The sequence below is a fragment of the Hirundo rustica genome, chromosome 9, assembly GCF_015227805.2.
Source record: "Hirundo rustica isolate bHirRus1 chromosome 9, bHirRus1.pri.v3, whole genome shotgun sequence".
Taxonomy (NCBI): Eukaryota; Metazoa; Chordata; class Aves; order Passeriformes; family Hirundinidae; genus Hirundo; species Hirundo rustica.
Genome location: NC_053458.1, coordinates 17,937,574 through 17,963,578, shown reverse-complemented (window position 1 = coordinate 17,963,578; position 26,005 = coordinate 17,937,574). Strand labels below are relative to the sequence as shown.

Below are 26,005 nucleotides of genomic sequence, written 5' to 3'. Positions count from 1 at the left end.
ACAAGAATGCCACAGGTCTGTCTCACGGTATTCTTTTTAAGCACACAAAAGAACCTGAAGAACAGCACACTAAACCCAAAATGGAGCTCCACTCTTTCATGGGGAAATATGCCCTCTGAGAATCACGCGAATAAAGCACAGCAGACACTCAGCATATGCTGCAGACATCTTTATCAATAATACAGAAAGAAATTTTGCGTCAAACAGAAGGAAATAAACATCAAGATTGAAAAAATTTGGAGGGAGGTTGCTGTTATCATTCTGCCATACTTAACATATCAGAGTTTCCCAACCTCCATGACTCTCTGAACCTTTAAGTCTTCCCACTCTCCTTCTTTTGAGTATCTGAATAAATGCAGTTATTTAATTGTATGCACAAGCATCACTCTGGGTTTTGATATTTTTCTATCCTTTGTCCTCTTATTTACATCACTTACATTTAGTGCCTTTTTACACTGTAAGCAGCCCAGAATGAGAATTCTGCTCTTCCATATTCAAACAAGCACCATTACCATTTTGACAATTATCCAACAACTTAGGTACCAACAATACTACGGAGTCTTTTTGTAAAATTTTTCAGCTGTAGAACTCAAATTCTGTAAAAATGGCAAAAAGTCAACTAGAAAAAAATATTGTGGCTCTCATTAATCAGCCGCTTTACTTTGCTTTTGTCTACTTACTACTCATACTGCAGCCCCATGTCTGTGTTCTGGTCATTACAGGCTGACAAAAGAATGACTAATTGCCTCAGTTCCTACAGCACTCATCTCTATCATGTCAAACTTCTACATGAACACACTTCACCTTCCCAATCGAAGCATGAAATGAGAGATTTCAATTTTTAAATTATGGGAAGTTAAAGGAGAAAAAAGAAAAACTTTAGTTAATTTTTTTATGAGACTCTAGGTTCTTACAATATTTTTTACGTCCCGAAACTTTTGCTGTAGCTGCAAGTGATACTGGAAATGTAAAGTCAAACACTCTGGAATCTGGGGGAATTGTCTTTGTGTGTACTTTACAATTAGATTTGAAATGTATCCTTCAAGTAACCTGATTTCAGAGAAGGGGCAAATACAGTGCAACATTCAGTAGCCCTAGGTACAATATTTATCTCTTCCTGGGCTCACATAATTCACTAAGTGCCTCGTATCTTTTGTAACAGAGAGCAGAGCACCTTCATTAACTCAAACTCATTTCAGTTTGGCCGAGACTGTACAAAACCCCATGTTTTTGTAAATCTATGTTGTTCTTATGTTTTCTTCAGAAAAAAATGGGTAATTATGAAAGAAAAAATGTAAGAAAAGACTAAGTGGAGAAAAACAATCATCATAACATAATAAATCAGCTTTTATAAAAGTAATGATTCTATATCTGAGTGCTATTACATTTTTAAGAGCGAAAGGTGTTCTCACCAGAAACCAATTTGACAGGAGTAGGAGTATGCATTGATTATTTTGGTATTAGGCACAAGACAGATATATCTGTACTTTTCTCAGAGCATTTCACCAACTTCTGATGAACTCAAAGGCTGACAGGATATATAGAACTCATAAAGCACTAGAAGTGCAACAACTGATTTTTTCTCTTTTATTCATAGAAACTACAGGCAGCACCATGGGGGCTTGGGTATTTTAAGCAAAGAGCATCATCTTTCCTCTTTGAAGGAAACCAGCAAAATGTCAGTTTCATAATCTGGTATTACAAATAACCATTAGCATGAAGAAATCATGCAAATCATGTGAAGTGTCTCTTACAAACTTGGTGGGAAGGTGGGCAAGGTGGCCACAGGCAGGAACATAGGAAAGCAGGAAGAACAGATTTTGGGATACAAGCTGAACTAACCTGACATTTTCTAACGCTTCATGCATTTGTCATTTTGTCATGCAAGTTCTCGTTCATTTTTTGCAGTACTTTTAAAGACAATATAATTATGTTACAATTCAGATCACAATATAGACTGAACCCTGAATGGGCCTTTGGACACTATTTAAGTTGTTAGAAGGTTTAATGAATATTTTCATGAAGTGGCTTTGCAATATAGAAGAAGAATGTCAACGTCATACCTAGAAGAGAGGTCTCCTTTGCAAATGCTGCAGCAATAGCTGGGTCCAGCGTTGGCTGTCCATCACCAGATGGAAGGTCAGGACGAGTGTAGTCTCTGCTTTTATCGTTGTTGTACTTGACATTCAAGTTCACCAATTTGGAAAAATCAATTCGTAGGGTACAGCAAGCATTATAAATATTTTGACCATCTAAGGCCTGAAAAAAAGATCACAATTTATTCAAAAGATACACAATAGCACTTGGTTGGACAAGGTTGGGGTCTTGGTTTTTCTTTAATGTTAAACAAGGTCAGTGTATAGATATTTATCTTCTGTCTTACTGTCTAGCTTAAAACCAATTAGAATGCACTAACCTCTCAACATGATTCCAAGAAGCTCAATGTTCCCTTCTTACCTAAAATTGGTTTTAAGCACCAAAGTGGCAAGGGACATCTTAACACTGTCAAACTGAAATTTTGTCTGTTGAATATAGCTAAATAACCTGCATTCCATAGTTTTCATAGCACCGCTTGAATTCAAACATAATGCCAAATCAGTTTCTCAAAGGAAAAAAAAAAAAAAAAAAATCAAGAATGTTACACAGAAAACTGACTGAGAAAAAAATAAATTGCTACTTAACTACCATGTTAGACAGCCATCTGTAAAGGCGTAATATATACATTATTCCTGCATGTTTTCCTTCTCCCCTTAAAGGTAATTAGTGATGAGAGAACACTGAGAGAAAACCAACTTTAACTGCTAACCTGATGTTGCCAATACTCTTTTTCAGAAATCCCATTTTCACAATTAATTGGTACTTTTGAAAGAATGCCTATTAACATGACACATAGTATTCTATGAAAACACTTTTTAAAAAATCCAACATTACATACATACATATACACACACATATATTTATATGTATAAATATGTATGTTTCCTCCATCTCCATTATCCACCAGTCAAGTTGATACCTGGATTTGAGTCCATTTTGGGCATAGCTTCCTTTCATTAAAAGAACTACCCATTAAATATGAGAGACTTAAAACTATGGAAACTTTTGTAATGAAGTCAGTTTAATTCTCAGGGAATGCTAGGAAGTGAAGATACAGCTCATCTTAAAAATTAGTATCCAATCAAGTCATTATGTTAATTATAAAGCTACCATATATATATACATATGCACTGCAAAAAACATATAAAGCAAATTTTCAAATACACACACCAGATCTTTTATTTCAATGTCTGGACTGAAATGTTAGACTAAAATTTACCACTTCTGGACCTGATCTAGCTCTTGCAGTTGGCTGGGTTACATCTGCAGTGTACTTGCCAACACACTCAGGTTCTGGTAGAGCTTACTATTTTGAGCTAAGCACTGCACAAACCTTTTATGCCTGCTATTTTCATACAGTGATGCATCTGGAAACTGAACATCTTGCAGACACCCCTCTGCTAGGTGTGGGTCAGCAAGGCTGCCCTCACAAAACATACTACCACACCTGACATCTCCAGAGCTCGTGAAACCACTTAAAAGAACTACCACCATTAGCAGCTGGTATAAAAGATTATGTAAGTCAATATAATTATTTTGCCATAGCTTTGAAGTTCTACAACAAGTTCTGTTTTGTATCAACAAGTAGCAATTAAAGACAAACTCCTATGCTTGAAATTCAGCTTAAAATGGTGTATGTATTGTTGGGGTGCTGGTGGGCACCACCCATTACAGCATACACCATTTGCTAGCTCTTTAATACATGACGACAAAGCAGAATGCAAGACTCCTGTTGATATCTGCAAAAAGATTATCACTTGAATACTTACACCTAAAAAAGTTTATACTGAAAACCTGCCATCACTTTTAGAAGACTTTCTACCTTCTGAAATCCACTAAGATATGGATTAGAGGAAGGTCCAAATTATCCAGCCATTGTTTACTTACTGTCAAATACAATGCCAGTGCCCAGCAAGAGAACAGCCATTCCCATAATGAAGAAAACAGGTGTGAACAAGACTGAAAGGCTGTATTTTATAGCTTTGTCCAAATCACAGGACCCAAGATCCACACTTGACCTCTGTGTGGAGGCTGTAGAAATACTGACTTGTGGCTTGCAGAAAGCTGCTAAGTTGATGGAAATATTTTAGACTTAAAAAGAAGCAAACCAAGATATATCTGTGTTTGTAGTTTCTAGAGTAGTCAATGTTTAAAGGGAGCTATATAAAAGTAACTAAAACTTCTACTGAAACAAAAAACTCCTCTTTCTGCCAAAATCAAAGTGACCAAAAGTACATCTAAAAGGTACTGCTCAAGAGAAATCCCTTGTAGTTGGGACACAGATGGACTGAAAGAACATCCTGAATCAGAAAGGAATGAGACGCACTCTTAATAAGCACTGTAGTCAAACTCTAGGAAAGGATTCAAGTACCAGAACAAAAAAAAACCCCTCACCCCAACCATCTCTACCAGCAGCATCATACACCTCTAACAATGCAAGAAAGATTCTCACCAACCAGCATTTTTTTCAAGATTAATTGTTCACATCTAAAGTCACAAATGTGAATGTGTGTCCTGAGCTCTTACTTGCAGAGCAAATGAACATTCAACACGCCCACAAACACTGTTCCCCTCAGACATCCTGAAAAAAATGACACCAGCCATTCACAGCTAGTGAATGTACATACAAACATCAACTTCAAGAACTCTAGTTACTGCTAAGAAACTACTCTTTTGAGCATTTATTTCAAATCTGATACCATATCACACCACACATGAGCCAAACCAAGGAGATCAGGAATCATGAGACGTTCTACAAATATGAGTACCATTCTTCACCTTGCCTGTGTCAGAGAACCCAAAAAACTAAACCCAAGATCTTTAGAAGGGTATAATAGCCAAAGGCTTAAAAATAGCCCAAACCCAAGGAAGCAGCACCTACAAAACATACTCCAGCTCAAGTAAGTACCTTAAAGTAACTGAAGGTCGTATGCTAAGTATCTCTTGGGAGAGCATGTCCCAAGATGTGTCCTACAGACATGCATCTGAATGAAAGTAAATTCTTTTGGGACAAGTGTTTCAGATAAAAGTTTCTGTGGCTAAAAAGTGTATGTAAATCCATTCCAGTCTCAAAAATTGACAAATTTCATGGGCAAAGGACCTGCTGCTACACTTCCTGGACTTTCTGACACAATGCAATCCAGCACTCTCTTATTTACCTGAACACTACGTATCACTTCTGAGCATAAATTGTGCTCCTCAGAACTAAAGATGTCCAAAAAAAGACTAATACAATAATAGAGGATAATAGCCCTACAGCTCAGTATCCTATCTGGAGATGTCCTTTCTTCCATTCTGCAGTGACCACATGAAGGTCCTATTACATATTTTAGAGCAATGCAGATTAGCAGAGATCTTTTGCAGACTGCTACCAGTACAGAGCTACCCTGAAGTTGTGAGTTGAAACAACTGGAAAGATGACATGTGCAGTCCAACCTCACTGGAATCTCTGAATCACCCGTGGCACAAGGAAGGATCAATTGGCCAGCCCCTACCAGAACCTCTAGTGATATTTTTAACCCATGCTGGGTCAAGATGACCGGCATGCACTACATATGAGCCTCAGTGAATTGTCTGCAGATGAATCATTAATAACTTAATATTCATGACTTGGCAAGAATACTTCCAGTACATTTGCATGATGGCAACACTCTGAATCAGCCAGCTTCCCAGACAGAAACACTGGCACTCTCATCTCACCACAGTATACCAAACTACAGGTGTTCAAATATTTAAGTCTGCTGCTTATGCTAAGAGTACTCATCATTTACAATGAAAATGGGCTATTTTTAATGCTTAGAATATCTCCATATGCATACAGACATCTCCAGACAAAGATTTCTTAATTAGCAGAAGCATGGCAGTTCAATGTGCTCTATCATTGCCCATTCTTAGTTACATTCTCCACCCCCGGCTACACTGCTGCATTATACAGAATCTGGAGTTCCCAGCTCTCTCCCAAGGAACCTATAATGATCCAACCTGAGGGTGGTGATGAAACAAGTATCTGCAGAGCCACTATCTACTTTTACAGGAAATTATATTCTGACAAAACAAGTGGAGCAGGAATGAGGTTTTTCACTACTGCTCATTCAAATACCAAAAGAGATCCCACAGGGCTAGAGGCTTCATATTGCACATTCTTGTCAGTGTCACTGTTTTCTCAGAACCTTCAAATGCATTGCGTCTCACCTTGGTACTAACATTACTCGGGTTTTTCAAACTGCTCTTTAATTTCCTTAATAAGTCTTCAATTTCTATTAAGGCAACATTCTGACTTCCTATGAAGAAGGCTGCCGGAAAATTAAACTTCCCCATTATCTTCTACAGTAACTTAGATAGAAAACAAATTGAAAACTTTACTCTTCTACCATGTGTTTGATCTTGAACTCCATGCAACTTAATTGTAGCCACCACACCATCTTGCTTCTACTTCCAGATATATTTAAACTGAAGGGGCTTTTTTCCTATCACCTGACTGCTTCCTTCCTCCAGGTATTTTTTTCTGGTTGCACTTCATGTTTTATCACAGTGGCTTAACCATAAGAACTGTATTTTACTCTATTCAGTTTGTGAGGATAGTGGGGAAATCAAACTTCCCTTCCAATTCAGCTTCCTTTAATAAATGCAGTTAGTACTCCTCTTAACATTTTGTACATTTACACATAGATTGGTTAAAATGTGAGACTATAAACCTAAGAGCATTTCAATTTGACAATAAGGCCCCAACATCACTCTGACAATGACTGTACATACAGGAGTCACTTATTCAATGAAGTCTAGGCATTCACACACAAGCTATTACAAGTGAACAGGTACCCTAAACAAAACACGCAAAACTGGAGAAACAAGAACAAGCTGGGGTTTAAGACCAATAGGGTCCAACAAGCTAGTATCAGTTTGTCTGAAGTCAACAACTGCAAGAGATTATTAGATTCCTTTCACACTTTTACATACCTCATCTTTTCATCTGTAACTTCTTTATAATATATTCCTAGAATTACACTTATAATTTTCATATCACTACAGTCCATTTTGCAGACATCATTTTTCCATTAAATTTCCTGATAATATATATGACTCAAAAAATGAAGTCAAAAGATCACTTTTGTGACAGACTTTGCATCAGAAAAGCACTTTAAAAGCAGCAGTAACATTGATTACTGAAAAATGGCTTTCCAAACACAAGTCAAGCCTGAATTGCAACCTTCTGTAACAAACACATTTAGCATCCAACTATTTATTAAATATTTTAAATATAGATCTAAATGTCTACAATTGATTTCTGCAGAACTTGTTAAGATCTAGTTTCTGTGCCACTATTTTAAATCTGTAAGGTCCATCCCATCCATAGAAATTCTTATGCAGTACAGTGATATATCTGCATCTCTCTCTATTTTGAGGCATAAGCTAATATTTGATATTCTTCAATTCTGAAAAGGACATCCCTAATTTAAACTGTGTTCCAGGTCTACAAGTATTCCGATACTGCTTTTCAGGACTAGATTATTTTACAGGGCCACTTAAATCAAACCACAAATCATCTCTTCTCTCGTTTTCCTCAATAGCATGAAAACTTATACTTTTTTGAAAACATGTTGAATTTTTCGTGATTCCCTGTCTTGACTATCTCACAGCTCTTTACTCAATGCCCAGTATTTCATTTGGTGATAGGGACAAAAATGATCACTTGGCACCACTTAAAAAAGTCTTTATTTCAATATAGTCCTCATTCTTTACAACAGAAAATTAAGCTTATTTTTGTCTTTCCTCTGCTAAGAGGAAAATTTGCCAACTTAGCCTGAGGTGTGAGCTTTTTACTTCTGTGAAGTTCTCAGATAGTCTGTCATCTACAGGCAATAAGCACTTTTTATGCTGCCAAGCAACACTTAACCAGCGCATCAATTTTAATCAGACTCAGACTGCATGCAAAGGTTTGAAAATATAAATTAATTCCATTTATCTCTTGAAAATTATAATAATAATAATGAAAATCTCACCTTCCCCTTTGGTTCAACTTTCCTACTGCCACAAATGTGAACATATCCCATTCAATTAATTCAAACCATCTGGTCTAGATGACATGCTGTTGATCTTTGCCATAATTTATCCACAGGCTCTCTGCTGCTACAATGAATAAAACCATCTACCTGTTCTTGCCTCTCCTACTCAGGATAAGAGAGTTTCCTATAAAACATAAGCAAGATCCTGCTGACCCAACACTGCTGCAAAGCTTCTTCACAGTCTGGCAGTCTGGTCACATGAGGAAATTGCACTCTCTCGTCTGAGCATTTATGGTTATAAATAAATTTAGACTTTTTTTTTTTTTAAAAAAGGATACTATAACTAAATGCTTTCACAAATCTGTAACTAATCCACAAATCAATCACATCTTTGTATGGATGCTTAAAAGTACCTGCCAACAACAATCCAACAGGGTTACTAAATTTGATGTTTATGGTGAATTAATTATGCATTACCACGACATCCTACATTCTTACTTCCGGCTGACATTTTTACTATTGCAGTCTTGCATATTACTTCATCTCTGTGCAGTCATACTATAATATTTGTTCATACCAATGCCTAAAATAGTTTAGACACAGGATCCATCAACATACTATCAGTAAACACTGATTTCACATGGTATAACAACATATTTTGTATTAATTTCCACTTTTTTTTTTAATATTAAAAAATTCACATGTGTGGTGGAGGAGTATGACACATTGTCATGGCAGTACTCTGTTAGATCAACATTTTACAAATGTTGAGAGTACAGGAAGATCTCTAGCCTTAAAAGAGAACTATACTTACTTGTTTTGCTTGCTGTGCGTTTACTGGATCACCAAACTGCAGTAAAGCTTGAAACTGGTTATTCTTTGTGAATGTGATTATCTTCAATACAGCACCAAATTTAGAGAATATCTGCCAAAAACATTGTACAGTTTTACACATCTGTTTCTCCCAAACATAGCTCAAGCTAAAGTGAAATTTGACTTACCTGATGAAGAACATCCAGGGTTACTGGATAGTACATGTTGTCAATAATTATTCTAAGTACTGGACTCTGAGCTGGAGTCACTGCACTCTCACTAACAGTGGTCCCACTGATGGGAGCGTTTGATGCCTGCACAGCCGTCACTGCCTGAAGAACAGCTTGGGCCCGCTTCAAAAAAATATGACAGAAGAGAGTTCTTCTTAGTATTTCAAGAAATTAATTAGAAATATTAATATAGTTAACTCCAGAAACAAAAAATTGTCCACTTATTTAAACCTCAGAGCTACAGACATAACGTAACATTAAGTGCAATGCAGTCTGACTCTCTGAGAAGAGCCAACAAAAATATCAATGAATCCTTATGTCACAACCAACGGTACCAATATCAGTCTTTCTAGTAGGAAGCTTATTGTTCTACTAGTAAGGATAAAGAAAGTGAGGATTTTGAAGGTTTCAAGATTCTTGCCTTTACAGCAAATAAAACTAAACAAACTCACATACCAACAAAGGAAAAACCCCAACCCTACAGAAAGCAGAGGTACTTAAGGTAAGTTCAAAAGATTGTATCTCAGCTAACACTTCACTGCCATTTTAATTATGTAGAAGGCTCTAATAGGAAGGGAAAATTCTAAACTAACTTCAATCTTCTCATTTTTAACACAATGAAATAATACTAGACTAACAAATACAAGACTAACAAATGTCAGAAAGTAGTATCCAGAGAGGTAAACAAACTGGTGTCTGTTATCCAATCTCTTTTGTAAAAAGAAAAACAAAATTTGGGGTTTTTTGTTTGTTTTTAAACACAAGCAGAATTTTAAAAATTCAAAGGTAACCACATGATACCACAAAACCACACATCTATGTAACTACTTCCACTGCCAAAACTGACAGTAGCAGAAAGATTAGATGTCTTTTTCTGAGAAAGAAAAAGCACAGAAAAAAGGGGTTCCATTTAATACTTTCATTACATTTGCCTCATGAAGCAAAACAACACAAAACAAGAGAGACAAGCGAGCATGCCAGGTAAAAATAATAACCAACATATTAATGCATACTGCATATTTTAAAGGTATTAGAGATACTACACAACTTCATGTCTCACAACTTACATGAGACTCCTCATACTGAAACTAATCAATGAATAAGGAAAGGGGGGGCGAGGGGGGGGAGAGACAAATTGGGAAAACAAAATTTATCTCTACATTTAACATCAATTACTGTAACTGTGTAAAAATGTCTTTTGATTACAGTTCTTTTCCCTAATGTATGAAACACAACTTTCAAGATGTCAGATACTTGGATGAGTTACATAATTAATTCCTACTCTCTCTATGAGGACCTATCAATTAAACATCAGTGACTGGAAAAGTTTAAACTGTATAACCAAACAAACTACAACTTGAGAAGTCAATTTTAACATATGACCCTTGCCAGCACTATTTATACTTATACATATTTAATTCCATTAAAATTAATGTGTGTACAGGACTAAACAGTGGTAAATATTAAAATTCTTTTAAGTATTTTGTCAAGTACAAAATAACATCTAGCATCATATATAAGTAGCCAATTCAAATACATTTAAGTAGTATGTAACACTTTTCTTATTTAAGTAGTATGTAACACTTTTTTCTTATTTTTGAAAAATTGGAACTAAGATCAAGAGATCAGATACACCACCTAAAGTACATTTATTTCTAAATGTTGCAGTGTCTGCGCAGAAGGATTAAACCCATGCATTTATGACAGACTAATGATTAAAAAGCAGCACAGTTAGAGGTCATTCTATTCTCAATTCTCCTGCATCTTGGTAATGCTCTAAGAGATACTTGTTGTATATCAGGGTTTAAATGCTCCTCTCCATGTTCTGATGCTCATAGAAAAAGCACCAGCCATTACCACTAGGGGAATCCAAATCGGCATTGCAATCTCAGATGTAAGAACAAGAAAGGCAATTCTACCATCCTACAGTCTATAAACTAAGACAAAAACTTAAAAGAACTTTTAAGTAACTATTAAAAACACACTTCAGAACCTTTGCCTTTTGACATTAAGGAAACATTAAGCAAATTTATCATAATGGAAGGATCACATAGAAAATCCCTTTGGGAGTCACAAAATGGAATGAACATAGGTATGACTGCAGGAGTGCTGGAATGTGGACAAAACCAAATGATTCAAATATACGGCACAGGAGCCAAGAACTCATGCCATGCCTCATCTTCTACTACCTGTATTTGTAATATTTGTAAATACAGAACAGTAAATATACCTGGTTAAGTGTGTTATCAGTCTTTAGTTCTTTATGATTGGAATACTGGATATAAATGGGTTGGTTACGAAGATGAGGTGTCACAGCAGAGTAGTAATTAACCATAGTGATAGCTGCTTCTTCTGTGGCAAGTTCCAAAAATGCCTGTAATTAAAAGAGGTCATCTTCAGTATTTACAAAGCAGGTAATCTTCATAATACATAAAAAAACCCAAAGGCTTTGATAACACATTTTAACAAATACCACTCTTCAGAAAATGTCATTCCAACTTTATTTGCTAAGCTACTTCATCTCCAAAAATTAACCTGTGAAGCTGCAAGAATAAATATTTATCTTCCAGCTAATTATTTGCTTCATGTAGCTGCCAACCATCCTGTTTCCCCAAAAAATTTACTAAAAGATGGCATAAATTCATAAAAACAAATAAAGGAACAAAAGCTCTTTTTTTTTTTTTTTTTAATACTTACTGCTTTATGACTTACTTCAATAGCCATTTTAACAGTGTATTTTGAAATCAGACAGTAAGCATATTAAAAATGGAAAGCAACAAATTACCTGGTTTTTCCCTTTCAGCATCAGGATGTTGGTTACTTTACCAAAAGGTAAACCTAAAGCAATAACTTCTGTTTCTGTCACTTCCCCAGGCAATTTCCTGATATGAAGAACACGAGAAGGAGCCCCATCCATTTTATCATCACCTTTGAATTTCTTGTTGTCATTACCATTGGCTGAAAGACATATTCAGACTTCATTCGAAAAGTTTACTGATATTATTAATGCTTTATTTAAAATGCTTTTAATTATAAACTTGAAATTATTTCAAGTGAGCCATCACCTCATTTGGTTTAAGTTAAATTCAAGGGCTCAGAACAAGTTCTGCAGAGACAAAAGCTAGTTTCATGAAAGGCAGACTGTTCAAGACTTAGTACTCTGACAAAGACTACAGCTAATCCTTTACAGCTCAAAGCATCTCATATACTAACATGGAATAACTTGCTAATTATTCTAACAAGGGCTCACATAAGAACTCCAACATGCATTAAAATAAAAAACAGTTAGTGGCTATCCAGAAGTCCTTTGAAAGAAATAAAATAGTGGTGAACCATTAATAAACCACAAGGTTTCTTTAAGAACTGCTTGCACCGTGGAACTGGACACAAAAAGTAGAAAAGCACCATTAATGCTGGGAAAGATCAGAGCAGAGAAAGGGGATGACCCAGAGAACTGCAATCACAAATGGTTGATGAAACCACCAATTTAAGGACAAAGTAGAAAAATGTCCATTACGAACTATGAGCTCACTCACAGAAAAGGAAAAACCAACTAATAAACACGATGTAGCCAGCACAGACGCAGGTGGGGGAAGATGCAGACAAATTTCCCTAATAGAATCAGGGAAGCATTAGCATCTATGCACAAAACACCAGAAAGACTATTTCGAATATTCTCCAGAATTCTTGTGAAGAATTACAGCAAAATTCCAACTTGAGTTCCCTTTGCTTGAGCTAACCAGTTGGATGGAAGAAATCTTGCTTTTTAAAGAAGGCCAGGAAAAATTTATTTACTTTGGTTAAAAATACGACAGTGGAGTTTACATCAGAGTCAAGAGCTAAAGAACAACACTGTCCTAAGATACTACATTAATGAATTAATCAGTGCTGGAAATCAGCATGCATCTATATATTAGTGAAACAAGTGATAAGACTTCCCTTTCTTCTACCAAAAAAGCAAGATATTTAGACTTATCTAAATATAAAATTTGAAATATCCTATTAGTTAAAACCTGTATGCCTTAGAGGCATGTTGTGCAGTAACTCTATACCCACACCCTGTACACTACCACCAACCCTCCTCTAAAAAAATTTCCATGACTAATCTTTAAAAAAGTTCTTGCACTGAAGAACACGAAGTGTTTTCCACCTCACTACATCAGACAAAACAACAAAAACCTAACAACATTCAAGATTAGTCAAAATTCAGCTATCAGTATCTCCAACTGTCATTACTAGAATCCCTGAAACAACAGGTATTTTATTTTGGTCCGCTGCAGAGAAAAGACAAATTTTGGTGGAACACAGAAGAGCAAAATTTGAAAAAATACACACTGAACTAGGATCTGAACTCTACATAGGACTCTAACCTGTACCATTTTGGCAAACATGGTGGGACTGAGCTTCCAGGTAGCCAGATTGCACCAGTTCAAAATTATACATTATAAAACTATCTCAAAGATACAGCAAAAGTTTGTGAAAAAATACTTTATTTTTAACCTGAAGCTCATCACACAATAGTCTTCCCTAGTTCTCAATTTAAATCTCTACAAAAATAAAAAACAGAAGAAACAAGGTGAAGTGTGATCGGCTGGACATTACACACAAAACATTAACAAGCTTGCAAAGGATAAAAGAATTATGGTGATACTGAAACTACATGTCCAATGCCCTTCATTCTTCCGTTTTCTGAGTAATTTCAATTCATTACAAGTTTCAAAAAGTATGAAACATTACCAGTCAGAAATGAGAATGTGAAAAAGTTTTCAAATGAAAGGATTTTCTGAAATTAAGAAACCCCCCATTTTTTTAATACCAAGAGAAAAATATCCACCATGACTGCTCAGATCAGTACTGACAGAGATGTTTTGTCTTTTCTGTGGTTTTCAACAGACAACTTTGACATATTAACCTTTCAACAGCATACTGTCCAAGAATTTATTTTTTGTTGCACTAAAGCTCTTATTTACATTAGGCTTTAGGTAATCCCAACATTTCTAGTAAAAGAATCACAGGCCAGTATATAATCACTCACATATATGTATATTAAATGTTGCTTTAATAATTACTTAAGACAATAATTTAGTAATTACTGTATTACCCAATTTTCCTAGTCAATCATAAATTGACTTTATGATGCTTGTATCCCCAACTGTCTGTTCTGTTAGTGCTGTATATTGAGTTCTGTGAGTTTAAGACTGGTTCTGGGAGCAAAGGGGAGCAAGAAGAAGCATGGAGTTTGTTTTGGGAAAACTGTCTGACTCCTCCACGTTCTTCTCCAGAGCGCATGTTTGGCTGAGGCTTGGAGAGACTGCAGGACAGAGATCTTCTTGCTTTTAGTCAGTTTCAGCTAGCAAGGCAGAGAAGTTCCGTAAAATGTTTTTTTTTACTTTTTCTTGGGACTGTTTAAACCTGCCCTGGACTGAAAAAACCCAGGAGCACTGGTGGATTGGGTTTGCACCTGTGGCCCACCGGGGCCTGGACCTCAGCATTTTCCAGCAGCGCCGGAGGGACTGGGACTGAGGAGAGACTGAGAGAGAGCTGAGCTCCACCCACAGCAAGAACTTTCTCAATTTGCCATCTCACTCCAGAATGAGAGGTTTTATTGTTTCATATTATTCTTTGTACTCATGAACACTTTGTTTGTTAAGTAAAAAAGTTTTTTCCACTTTTCTCCAAGGAAGCTCTTTCACAGATCAGTTGGGGGGTTTGCTCCCCAGAGGGATCCCATTCAGGGATTTTCTCCCACATCTGCCCTAAGCCAGGACACCAATTGATTTTGCACCTATTAGCATTGCTACCTAATACTGGCATTTTACCGTTTTTCAACTTTTGCTGCAGTAAGTTTAAAGAACAAGCTTAAAAGTAGTATTTTGCTGTACTAATTGTATGTATCTTTTCCTATAAAGCAATTAAGAGCTTTAGCTTAATTCAGGTATACACACAATTTTATTTTTTACACTGTCTTAAACCTCAACTATGCTATACTTTAAATTTTTTTTACTTACTGTAAAAAAAACCTATGTAGACAAGTGTCTGTGCAAAAACATTTATGTAAAAAAGCAGATAAATGCATTACAATAATACATACAAAAAATACAGAATTAGGTGTGAAAGAAGATAGGGCAATCAGAAAACAGGAGGCAGGAGGGACAGGAAAGGGGGATTGGCAACAAGAATTCTCAAGGCTATGGAATTGCACAAAAGGAATTTTTAGCAGTAGGGCAATTAACAATGACAAAAGCTGTTTGGAACTTACAGGCAAAGGCATCTCTTGTTCAATGAAAGCCAAACTGGTACTAATCAATAAAAAATGAAGCCCATCTTCCTAAAGTAAAAACTATGCCGAAAGATTTAACAATGGATTTTGGAAGACAGAAAAAATGAACACATCAGCTGCTGAATGCAAAGAGAATATGTACTTTTTCTACTTCTGGTTATCCATTCAGCATCACCTAACAGTAATTTCCTATTTGAGTAACGAAGTGTGTATCATAAACTAAATATGCAAGCACATACACAAGTGAACTTTTCATGACATTTGTGGAACAAATGAAATTTAGCTTTTAGGAGAGTTATTGAGAGATTCTGGCACTATATGAAACCCCTCTAACTGTAGTCTCTTATTTGTCATTATAAATGGTACTTCTCAGCTGAAGACGCATCATTAAATTGCACTTGGGAATAGAAAACCACATTTACAACACAAGAACACAACTTGTTCAGAGCCATTGAAAGGTGAATTTAACTACTGTTAAAACAACAACCTCATTCTCTAACAAGTTTTATTAGCAGAATCAGTGTTCATAAAGCTTAAAAGCTAAGTCAAGGGGAGCAAGGTACCAGAGGAATAACATGATCTTTTGGTAGAAATAGAATCTACACCTAAGTAACAACAACCTGAAAGAGCCTTCCTCATACAGCATTTCAAACAAAATTTGGGGGGGTTTTTTTGCTGAAAACTGGCGGGGGGTGAGCGGGAGGCCAAGGGATGTTGGAGGAGATCTCATAAGCTGACTAAAAACTACTGCTGAAACTGCCGTTAAACTGAAGACTTACTGGCAAGTAGCTGTTTCATGAGGTAGTTTGGATTTCACTGCACTTGAAAATTCTGAAGCAATTCAAATGCCTTGCAGCTAACACTTTAACAAATATAAATATGCACTGAAAACAGCAGGCTATAATATTTAAATTGGCGGGAAAAGTTTTAAAAAGCACTGGCAGAATGACTAAAAGACAGTGTTAGCTCATTTATCAAGTTATAGATGCAAATATATAGTTTAAAAAATATATAAATCCCAAGAAATAGAAACCTAGCCCTGAATCATAGACACATTTAGGTTGGAGAAGACCTTTAAGATTGAGTCCAACCACTAAACCTGCACTGCCAAGTTCCACTGAACACAGGAATGGTTATATTCAATTCAGACTACTGTAAAACCCCACATTCTGTAACAACCATAGCACTCATCTAAGTCCTGTGCATGTCTCCACCAAGGACATGAAAAATTCAGTTTCCATGTGACATCAGGCAACTACTTCTAAATAAGATCTCACCTTTACTAATGCTATTCAAAGCATTATTCTCACATCCAAGTAGTATACTACAATTTAAATACATAAGGCCTGTTGCACATAGTTCCTTCAATTCAGCATAAAACAACTTGTTCAAATTGAATGCTTACAGGTTGACAAAGCCTTTAAATGGTCATAATCTGAGCAACAGGTTCTGACATTTTCAGTTAGAAACTCCTATTTTATTAAAGTAAAAAATAGGAACCTATATAAAAAAAGCAACAAAATGAACTGCAGTATATACAAGGTATACTGCAAATCCAAGTTATTCAATCTTTCAAGCTATGAATATTCAATGCAACCAAGCAGTTTTTGCAGAACAACTGTTCAAGTTCAGCATAACTCCTAGTAAAGAATGAATAGCTTACTTCCTGATAATAATTGTTTTTGAAAACATATTTTAATAAAATCTGATCCTAGAGGAGCTTTTCTCTGCAGTTTTTCTTTTTTTTTTTTGAGAAATATATAAATCTGACCTAAGAGTTCGGAGACCTTTATATAAGATGCATAGTTTTTCTGCACAATAAACTTTTTTCATAAGCACACAATCTCCTAATACAGAAATGTAACTAAGTGGGCACAGATAAAAAATTTTGGATACAATATAAAGTTGCTTTCACCCATTAGTTCCTGGAAAAAATGTAAAAATGAGTACAAGACACTGGCTATAAATCCCTGTGTATCTGCAGTAGTGAAATAATGTATGAATAAACATCCTTTCTGCAGAAATCACTGTTTCACAACTGCCAGTACACACCAATCAATTTAAAAAAAAAAAGGAACTTTCGGCTCATACACACTAAAGACAAGAAGCTTAATAGCAGTAGTATTCAGTTCTGTTCTATGCAGAAAGCACTTCCTGTTTTACCTTGGCTAAATATATGTAATTTAATATTATAGGACATATACCCCAGACAGGAAATAAGTGACTAAGAAAAGGGCAATGCAATTGAAGATATCTAGTTTACAGTCGTGGATTATGACCAGACAGAAATATTAAAATGTTGCACTGGCTATTGAACACGATCATCTGCCTCAACCAACCAGCAACAAATTGCAGACAATCACGAATTGTGTAACAGAGACCACTGTGGTTTCATTTCTGGAAAGCTCTTTTCTTAAAGAAAGTTTTCCTATATGCACCCTACTCTGAAGTAAGTGATGAAATGTAGGAAGAGAGCTGTTGTCTGATCCAGTGACCTCTCCCATGCTCTCCAAAGCAAATAAACAGGACCTTTGCTTTAGTATGTAGATCTTCAAAAGCTCAACTTAAGCATAAAATCTGGAATTCAAAATGTTTGAAAGAACAAGAAAAGGAGATACTACACTCAAAAATACAATAAAAACACACAGAATATGGAGTTATCTGAAGTCCACATTTGTTAACCTTGAAGGTTAGGTTACATGGTCAGTGTTAATTACACTTTTGTTATTAGGGATTTTTTGCTGTTTATCACAGACGCAGGCCACGTGCATATGAAATTCTTGACCAACCAATATTAAAACTACCTCACACTACAAAGACCATTGCTTAAGAGGAGTTTGAGCTTAAATAAGTAAACATAGTGAAACAGAAAAGACTACAGCTATTAACTGGCACATCTGCACATAGACTGCACCTATTTCAAAATGCACTGAAGGCTGAGTTTTCTAAGCAAGTATGATAACATTTACAGTATAGTGGCTGTTAAATGTTGCACTCTAAAACTGATGCACTTCAATTTAGTCCTTAAAAATATGTAAAAATACCACACGCTAGAGTGAAATCCAACTGAAGCAGAACAACAAGTTACCACGGCATAGCAATGCACACAGAAATTACCTAAATTAATAATAAAAATAGCCACATTTTATTTCTCCCATCCTAAGACTTTTTTATATTTCTAAGTTTCTAAATCTGCATATCTCTAGAAATACGTAAAGTATACAGTATTATTAAATTACTATACTTTCCAATCCCATGTAATGTACTTCTTAAAATCTTTCCAATCACATGTAACGTACTTCTTAAAATCTTTCCAATTATTATTAATTGTAATCAATTTGCAAACTTCAGAAGTAAGTCACCTATGTTTAAGCATCATTAATTTTAACTAATAACCAATTTTACTTAATGTGCTAGCAAAAATGACACATCTATGGCACATCTATGTTTACAGCCCAAGTTAAATACACCACTTGAAATATTATTACCTTGTATGCCTCAGTGCTAAGTACTCTGTTAATATTACCTACCAAAGTCACTCCTAACATTCCCTGCTAATTAAATAAATTAAATAAAAACAAGATCAACAGTATCATTCAAAGCTCCAGGATGAGCTCAGCTGCAAAATGATTTTGGAATGTTTCTGCTGATCTTTAACACACAAATGTGAACAACGAAATTGAGGGCAGCTGTAACAAGAAAACCTGCCAATTCTTCTCAACTTCGACAAGCCAATTTTCATATAACTTCAACCAATATCTTTCACTTTTTACCTACATCCCTTAAAAATTTTACTTTTTTCGTGTGTGGATTTCATCAATGGAGTTCATGGCACGAGCATCTTCATACAGAGAACTCATCCTACAACTTCCATTAAGCAATCCTCCATCTTGAACAACAAAAGCCTCACAAGAAGTTCAGCATAAAAGTAACCCCTTTACAGAGGAACCACCTTTTCCAGTTTTTAAGGTAATTTTTCTTGCATTCAAAATCTGCAGAATAAAAAACTGCAGCTATGTCTTTACTGAACTGAAAGGTAAAAAAATCATTTATGTACAATCATTTGCAATCTGCCTTACTAATATTTTCAAAATCATTAGGAATGTCAGAATCAGCAATATTTAAAGATCCTGGTTTCAGCTCTGGTTTCTACGAATCCTGTTACCAAATCATATTTTAGTTTACCTAAAGAACCTTTCTAGTCATTGTGCACCAACACAAAAAAAAACAAAACTCACAGATATTTATGAGAAGATTATGCTCTCCAAAGAAAGCAGAATCATGGCAGAAAATAAGAATAGACTTTGACAGTATTTTCAAAAAGCTGAAGGAAAACTAGCAGTAGTTTAAGCAGTAGTAAAAGGCCTGTGGTTCTGACAATACAACTTTAATATACTCATATCAGCTGGTGTTAAAAACGTCAGAAACTTACATGTGAAACATAAAAAAAGAACTTCTTAAAAAAGCTTAGATATTTGCTGATCTTGTACTTTACAAGCTGTTCTCCCTTGCTACAAATTCTAATCTAGTGGATGGGATCCTTCCCTTAATGTTCACAGAATAATGTTCTGCCATACTGTTCAACCTAGTTCAGGAACAAAATTCAACCTTGTATATTTATATATAAATGCTTACCTGAAATGAAATTCCTCAACAATGACAGTAACTGAATTTTCCCAAAACTGGGTTCAGAATTAAGAGGTAAAAGTCATCTTAATCCAAGTCCAGATTTCTGTTAAGACTGGTCTTTTACAAAAGACACTGAAAGTACCTAAAACAATAACTTCACCTGTACTTAATATAACACACTGTCGCCTACACAGTCTGGAGGATGGATACAGATGACAAAACTGTTTAGAAAATGCCCAAGGATCAGGCTTTGTATTTTGAGCCATGTCCAACATGCTAGCCTTTTTTAGAAAATTACTAGCGATTCAAACTATCAGTAAGAATGCAAATCAAACATTTGTTCACCAATTTCACAAGTTTCTTTCACAAAAAAATGGAAAGGATTCATCTGCAAGACTCCCTATAGGGCAGAAAAACCACTTCTCTTTCATGCCTTTGACTAGGAGAGAAGATTAGAGAAAGAGTATTCATAAAAGCATTAAAGTACTACAGTAGCCTCACTGAATGGCAGCTGAATACAAAAAACCCCACACTAACGGAACTGTTCCCATGATAAAAAGGTAGGATGTTCATTTTTAAAAAATCATCTTCGGTCTCACCCATAATGACACAGCCCTCAGTTCCACCAAATCCCCTTCCATCCAAGAAAAGGCAGGTTTTTTGACAACTTAGGTGTTTTGGGTTAGGTTAATATTTCTACAGCAGAGAAAGAAATAAGGCTATGATTGACAAGATTTTGTTCAAAGTTTAGGCCTGCTAAGGCACTGCTATTGACAACTGCTTTTTTGACTGCATACACTTTCACCTATAAAAGGCTCAGAGGATTACAAGGACAAACCAACTCTTTCTTCTGTTCTCCTAGCTATCTACTTAGAAAAATATCACAGGATCAGATATTGGAAACATTATAGTCAAAAGCAGAATAGGTTTCTATATTCTCCAGAAAACAATGGCCAAGTCTCATAATATCATGACTTCCCAACTCTAAGAATGAAAGGGCAAGAACAAGTATTTTTTTTACATGAGCAGATACCTACAACATGTCTCATTTACAAGAGACTTAATAAATGATCACAGGTTCCCTGAAGCCCTAGAAAATTTGGGAAAGATTCATCACTACTGCACTATGGTTACAGAAAAAAAAAATTGTTTAATTTACTGAAGTTTTAAACTCTTCTGAAGAGAAAAAGTAATAGCAGAACCGAAGCAAAAGGAGGACATCAATTGAGACAGAAAGAATACTTGAACTCATTTGGCTTCAGGTTATGGTTACAGAAAAATCAACACACAAGTTTCCATTCCACATGCACCTACTTCTGAGTTTACAATCTGAAATTTTAAACTGTGTAAGTCTGGAAAAAGTACTTCCTGATCCACAGTAAACAAGACAGCTAAGAGAGGATATATTCAGAAGCTGAACAGTGGATTTATCCTTCTCTACAGGGGGTTTCGTGCTACTCAAAAGCAGGCAGAATGAAATTTGAGTACAATACCAAGAAAAAGTTGAAAAAATAGAAAACTCAAACAAACTAGACCTCTTTTCACTGACTGCTATAGAGAATGACTTGAATTACAGCACTGCATTCAGATCATGGGTTTTTGTTTGTTTGGGATTACTTTTCCACCAACCTTATTTACATATTAACAGAATTTATGTGAAGCTTTTAATAGCAGGCATCTGATACTACAGGAGTCAGACCAGCCACACTACTCTAACCTCTGGTGCTAATGAGATAGTTTCTTGAGTAGCCATTTATGGTTATGGATGCCAAAGAAACCCAAACAAAAAGCCAAAAAACCGCTCACACACACCAAAGAAACTCCCAAAATTAAAATCCAAACCCTTAGTCAGCTTAAAGAGGGTGGAAATAAAAACAAAATGGGAAGCAACATCTCTATTAAATACATGAAACTTCCATTCCATACATCAACCTAATGAGATCAAAACACGCTTTTCCATTTCAGAAGTTTTCAAGAAGAATTTCTATGTAAGGGCTGCTTAGACAAGCTTGCGTATTTCTTCTTCTGAAACCTCAACATTATAATTCTTATTTCATTTTTTTTTCCTTTACTTCTTTTTTTCTTTGATGGATTAACTTGCATTTAATATCCTGGAACTAAAGTTTTATCTATATATCCTCCAAAAATATACAGAAAATCGGGTAACATTTAGGACCTGGTCCTTAATGCTCACTGCCGACACCCAAACCCACACGCACACAACTCCTTTCCGTAGTAGTTTCTTGTTTAAGGAAAGCAAACTAATGAAGCACTAATTAATATGCAGGACTGGAGAAGACATCAAGAAAATGAAAACAAGAGGGACATCTTTCACAACCAGAAGGAAGTAAGAAAAACAGGGAAGAGAAACTAATGTTCTGGGGTTCCAGAATGGCTATGAATGCACTACACTGCACTTCTGACTTATTCCAAAGTACGACCATCTCTTCACCTTCAGTTAGAGAACTGCCAGTGGAAGTGGTTTTCCTCTGCTGCCACATTCCTCCACTCAACACTGCACTGTGTCTGCAACTGTGCAAACCCATGACTGATCAGTAAGCAGCTTCAAGGATAAACTACTTTATTTTGTTAAAATAGTTCAAAGATGCATTAACTTACTCTGCAAGTGAATCAGCACTTCAACAGAAGAGAGTGTAGCAGAAACATGTGGATTTGGAGTTTTTCTGCTTGTGCTAAAGATATAGGATGAGAAAGCACAGGGCTACCCATTCTGGCAAGAGCTGTCACCACAGCACCCTCATTGTGACATGAAATTGCACCCTGAATCCCAATCTCTTACTAATAAATTAAAACGGAAAGAGTCTACTATTAACATCAGTGATTATACTGCTGACCCCATGAATACAGAGAATCAGGCACAGTAGAACAGTGAACCAGGCAACTGACTGGAAAGTGCAGCAACCCTCTGATGCCATGAATCAACTCCTCAACATCTCTAAGGTGGGGAAAAAAGAAAAAAAAAAGAGAGAAAGAGAGAGAAAACCCCCAAAAATTGTATGGTAGAAAAGAAAAAAGAGAAAAAGCAAGACCTCTGAAATGAGCCTTCCAAGGGAACTGAATGCACACTCAACATTAGCATCAACTGCAATAGAAGGCATTTTAGTGTGAGCCACTTTCTATCTAGCATCACCAGAAAACTGATTCAAGAACAGCCACCGTCACTTTGCACTGATATTCTGAGATTCTATCACTGCAATCTCAAACTGAAGGAGCAAAGTGAAGCTTCCTGCTTCAGCAGCGAACCAGAACTCTCTTTTCCTGAATCCACACTGTATTGTGAAACTGGGACAGTGGTCTTCCCTGTAATGCCCAGACTTGCGGATGTCCATGTGCAAAGAAGCTGACGTCACACAGGAATAGTTGGGCTGTTTACCTTTGCCTAGAGGTGGAGATTTCTTACTTTAAAGGTAGCTGTACAAGAAAACTGTTAATTTTTCATCCCATCACCCACCCACAATTTAGTGCGCAGACATCTGAAAGTTGCCTGTTCTGTGGGATTATTCTCCTCAGACACCCAAGGTTTGTAGGAAATACAAAGTCACTACATTCTAATACAAGCCAACAGTTTATCCCTCTATAGCATAACGGATTCTTGTTTTGGTGTTCTCCCCTTGTAAACAGGAAATGAGTCCAAGTATAAAGTATAGATTTCTCCTTTGAAAGGGCATCACTTACCAGTAACTACCATGCTGCTCATGTTAGAGTTCGGGCTACTGAGTACACTGCCTGAAAGAAGTTCGTCAGATCCTCTCTAAAAAGAAAGAGACAGTAAGAGATTTTTTTTCCTCTATTTTGTGATTTTTAAAGATGATACTTCCTCTTTTCAGATAAGTGCAACAATTTGAAGTCTAAGTAAAGCGGAATATTTACATGGCAATCTGAGATGAGAGCAGCTTAAGCACAGTTGTTTAACCCACCACTGAAATGAAGCCATCTCTGGACACAATAAGAACTGCTGAACAATCATTTTGTCCAGCATTTCAAATTAAAATATAATTAAATATATTTATTCTACTTCAATAACATTTAAGTTTTAATATTTTTATACACATATATCAAACTATTATATCTAGCTGAAACTACAAGGGAAATCTATGCAAATAGAAATATGGAGTTTAGCAATATTTTAACACCCCTATTTAAAAAAAAAAATATTTAATGTTCACAGGAAATTATATCAGTTTTCATTTTGGGGACATTCACTTGTTTTGCAAAACACAATTTAGGGCAGAGAGTTGCATCTTCATTTGTAGTTCTTAAAAAAAGACAAATATCAATTATTGAATGACTTAAAAGTGGGCTGCAAGAATCAGAGGGAGGTTTATATTGAACCCATACAAGATAACCCTGTCCACAAATTGTTTGTAAGATGGGCATTTGACACAGCTGAAGAGGCACTTCTTTTCACACCTTGTTGTTTTTTTCTTTTATGCCCCAACCCTCTTTACCCTCAAGATTTCATCTCTCAAAAAGCCTACAAAATCTTTATGTGCTCTTTCAATAAACAGAACATTTAAACCATCCTTTGAATATTATCTTTGACTTCTTATACATTGTTTCCCACTTCAAAAGTATTTCTGCAGCATTCTTAAGACTAATCCAGGTCACTGCTAAAATGGTAATGACAAAAAAAAAAAAAAAACACAACAAACCCACAAACAGTTTCTACTAAAATAAATGGGTTTAATTCTGCTGCGGACACTACAAGAGCATCAAGAATAGTTAATGAATATGTTTTACAGGGCACTCCAGTACTTCATACATATTCATCTGAGACTATTACCCACATAGACAGCACAACTGAAAGACTTACAAAAACCAAACCCTTACCTTTCCCTCATACTGCACTATATTTGTGTCCACACAGAGAATAGCATGTTAAAGTTTATGTATGTACACATAGAGCCATTAAAGTTTACTTGGTTTTCAACATCAGCTCTGAAGAATCTCTATGGAGTTTATTGAATGTTCTAACCTTGTAAGGGTACATAGCAAGCAACAAAGCTGTGCCTATCAAATCAGCAAGAGTTCCCTTAGATTGCATCATGCCGAATACCAAGATCAGGTAGAACCACGAGAAGCACCATGTCTTATGCTTTTCAATGTAAGGATGCATTTCTAATCAGATACAACTAAGAAAACTTTAGCTAGATAGAACTGAGAAACAACACAGGTTAGTTACAGAAACTCTCTGTTATTCTAACTACCTTGCTTTCTACTACTGATGTAATACGCAGGTACTCGGTATAAGTTGAAACATAAACATTCTTTCTTTTTCATGTTCTGTTTTTTCTACCATAATATTGACAAGGGTAGAATGCTGCAAAGTTGAAGATTACTACCAGCATTAGGTTATTCACTGGTAAGTGAAGTTTTTTCTGCTTGCAGTACCCATCTAGGCAGTCCCTGTCTGCAGCTTGGCCAGATCAGCTGAACAGGCAGAAGTAGCAGCAGACACTGAATCTGTTCATAGTTCGGCTGATTAAGATAATTCAGCAGCATTTTTTCCCCCTTAATATGACAGGCATTAATTTGCAACGGTACAGCAATTACTAAATAAATAGCTGAAGCAACCCCAGTACCAAATGAATGCCCTTCCCAAAACCTGCAGGAACTTTACAATCCTGAAATACCTCAAATCTGACTTGCCTTCAGCTTCAGAAAGTTACTTACAACAGCAACTGCTGAATGAAAGAATGCAAGAATGATTATATAAACTTCTGGTTTCTAGTAAATCAGGCTTTCAAAAAAGCTGTCAATTTCTTAATCCACACCAGAAAAATCCAAAAGGAGCACAAATTACTCAACAGAGCGGGCATTCAGTTCCTGTGTTTGTGTTTGATGAACAGTTCTCTCTTCATTTTACAAATGTATCATTTTACATTTCATGAATACCTTCACAGTCAGCCACAAGATTCTGTCATTACACTTGA

At 35.9% G+C, this 26,005-nt stretch overlaps 1 protein-coding gene across 9 annotated transcripts in view; it reads right to left on the bottom strand.

The window, feature by feature from the left end:
* The window catches only part of PTBP2 (polypyrimidine tract binding protein 2), a 44,825-nt gene that overhangs the window by 7,110 nt on the left and 11,710 nt on the right, over positions 1-26,005 (bottom strand). For 5 of the 9 annotated variants that reach the window (XM_040072740.1, XM_040072742.1, XM_040072741.1 and 2 more), the window contains 6 exons: positions 23,748-23,823; positions 11,928-12,100; positions 11,373-11,516; positions 9,101-9,265; positions 8,914-9,024; positions 2,064-2,259 (listed from right to left, as the gene is read on the bottom strand). In XM_040072740.1, the coding sequence (XP_039928674.1) occupies positions 2,064-2,259; positions 8,914-9,024; positions 9,101-9,265; positions 11,373-11,516; positions 11,928-12,100; positions 23,748-23,823 (865 nt within the window). The remainder of the gene's footprint in view (positions 1-2,063; positions 2,260-8,913; positions 9,025-9,100; positions 9,266-11,372; positions 11,517-11,927; positions 12,101-23,747; positions 23,824-26,005) is intronic. The other 4 variants (XM_040072746.1, XM_040072745.1, XM_040072749.1 and 1 more) reach the window with 2 other exon arrangements.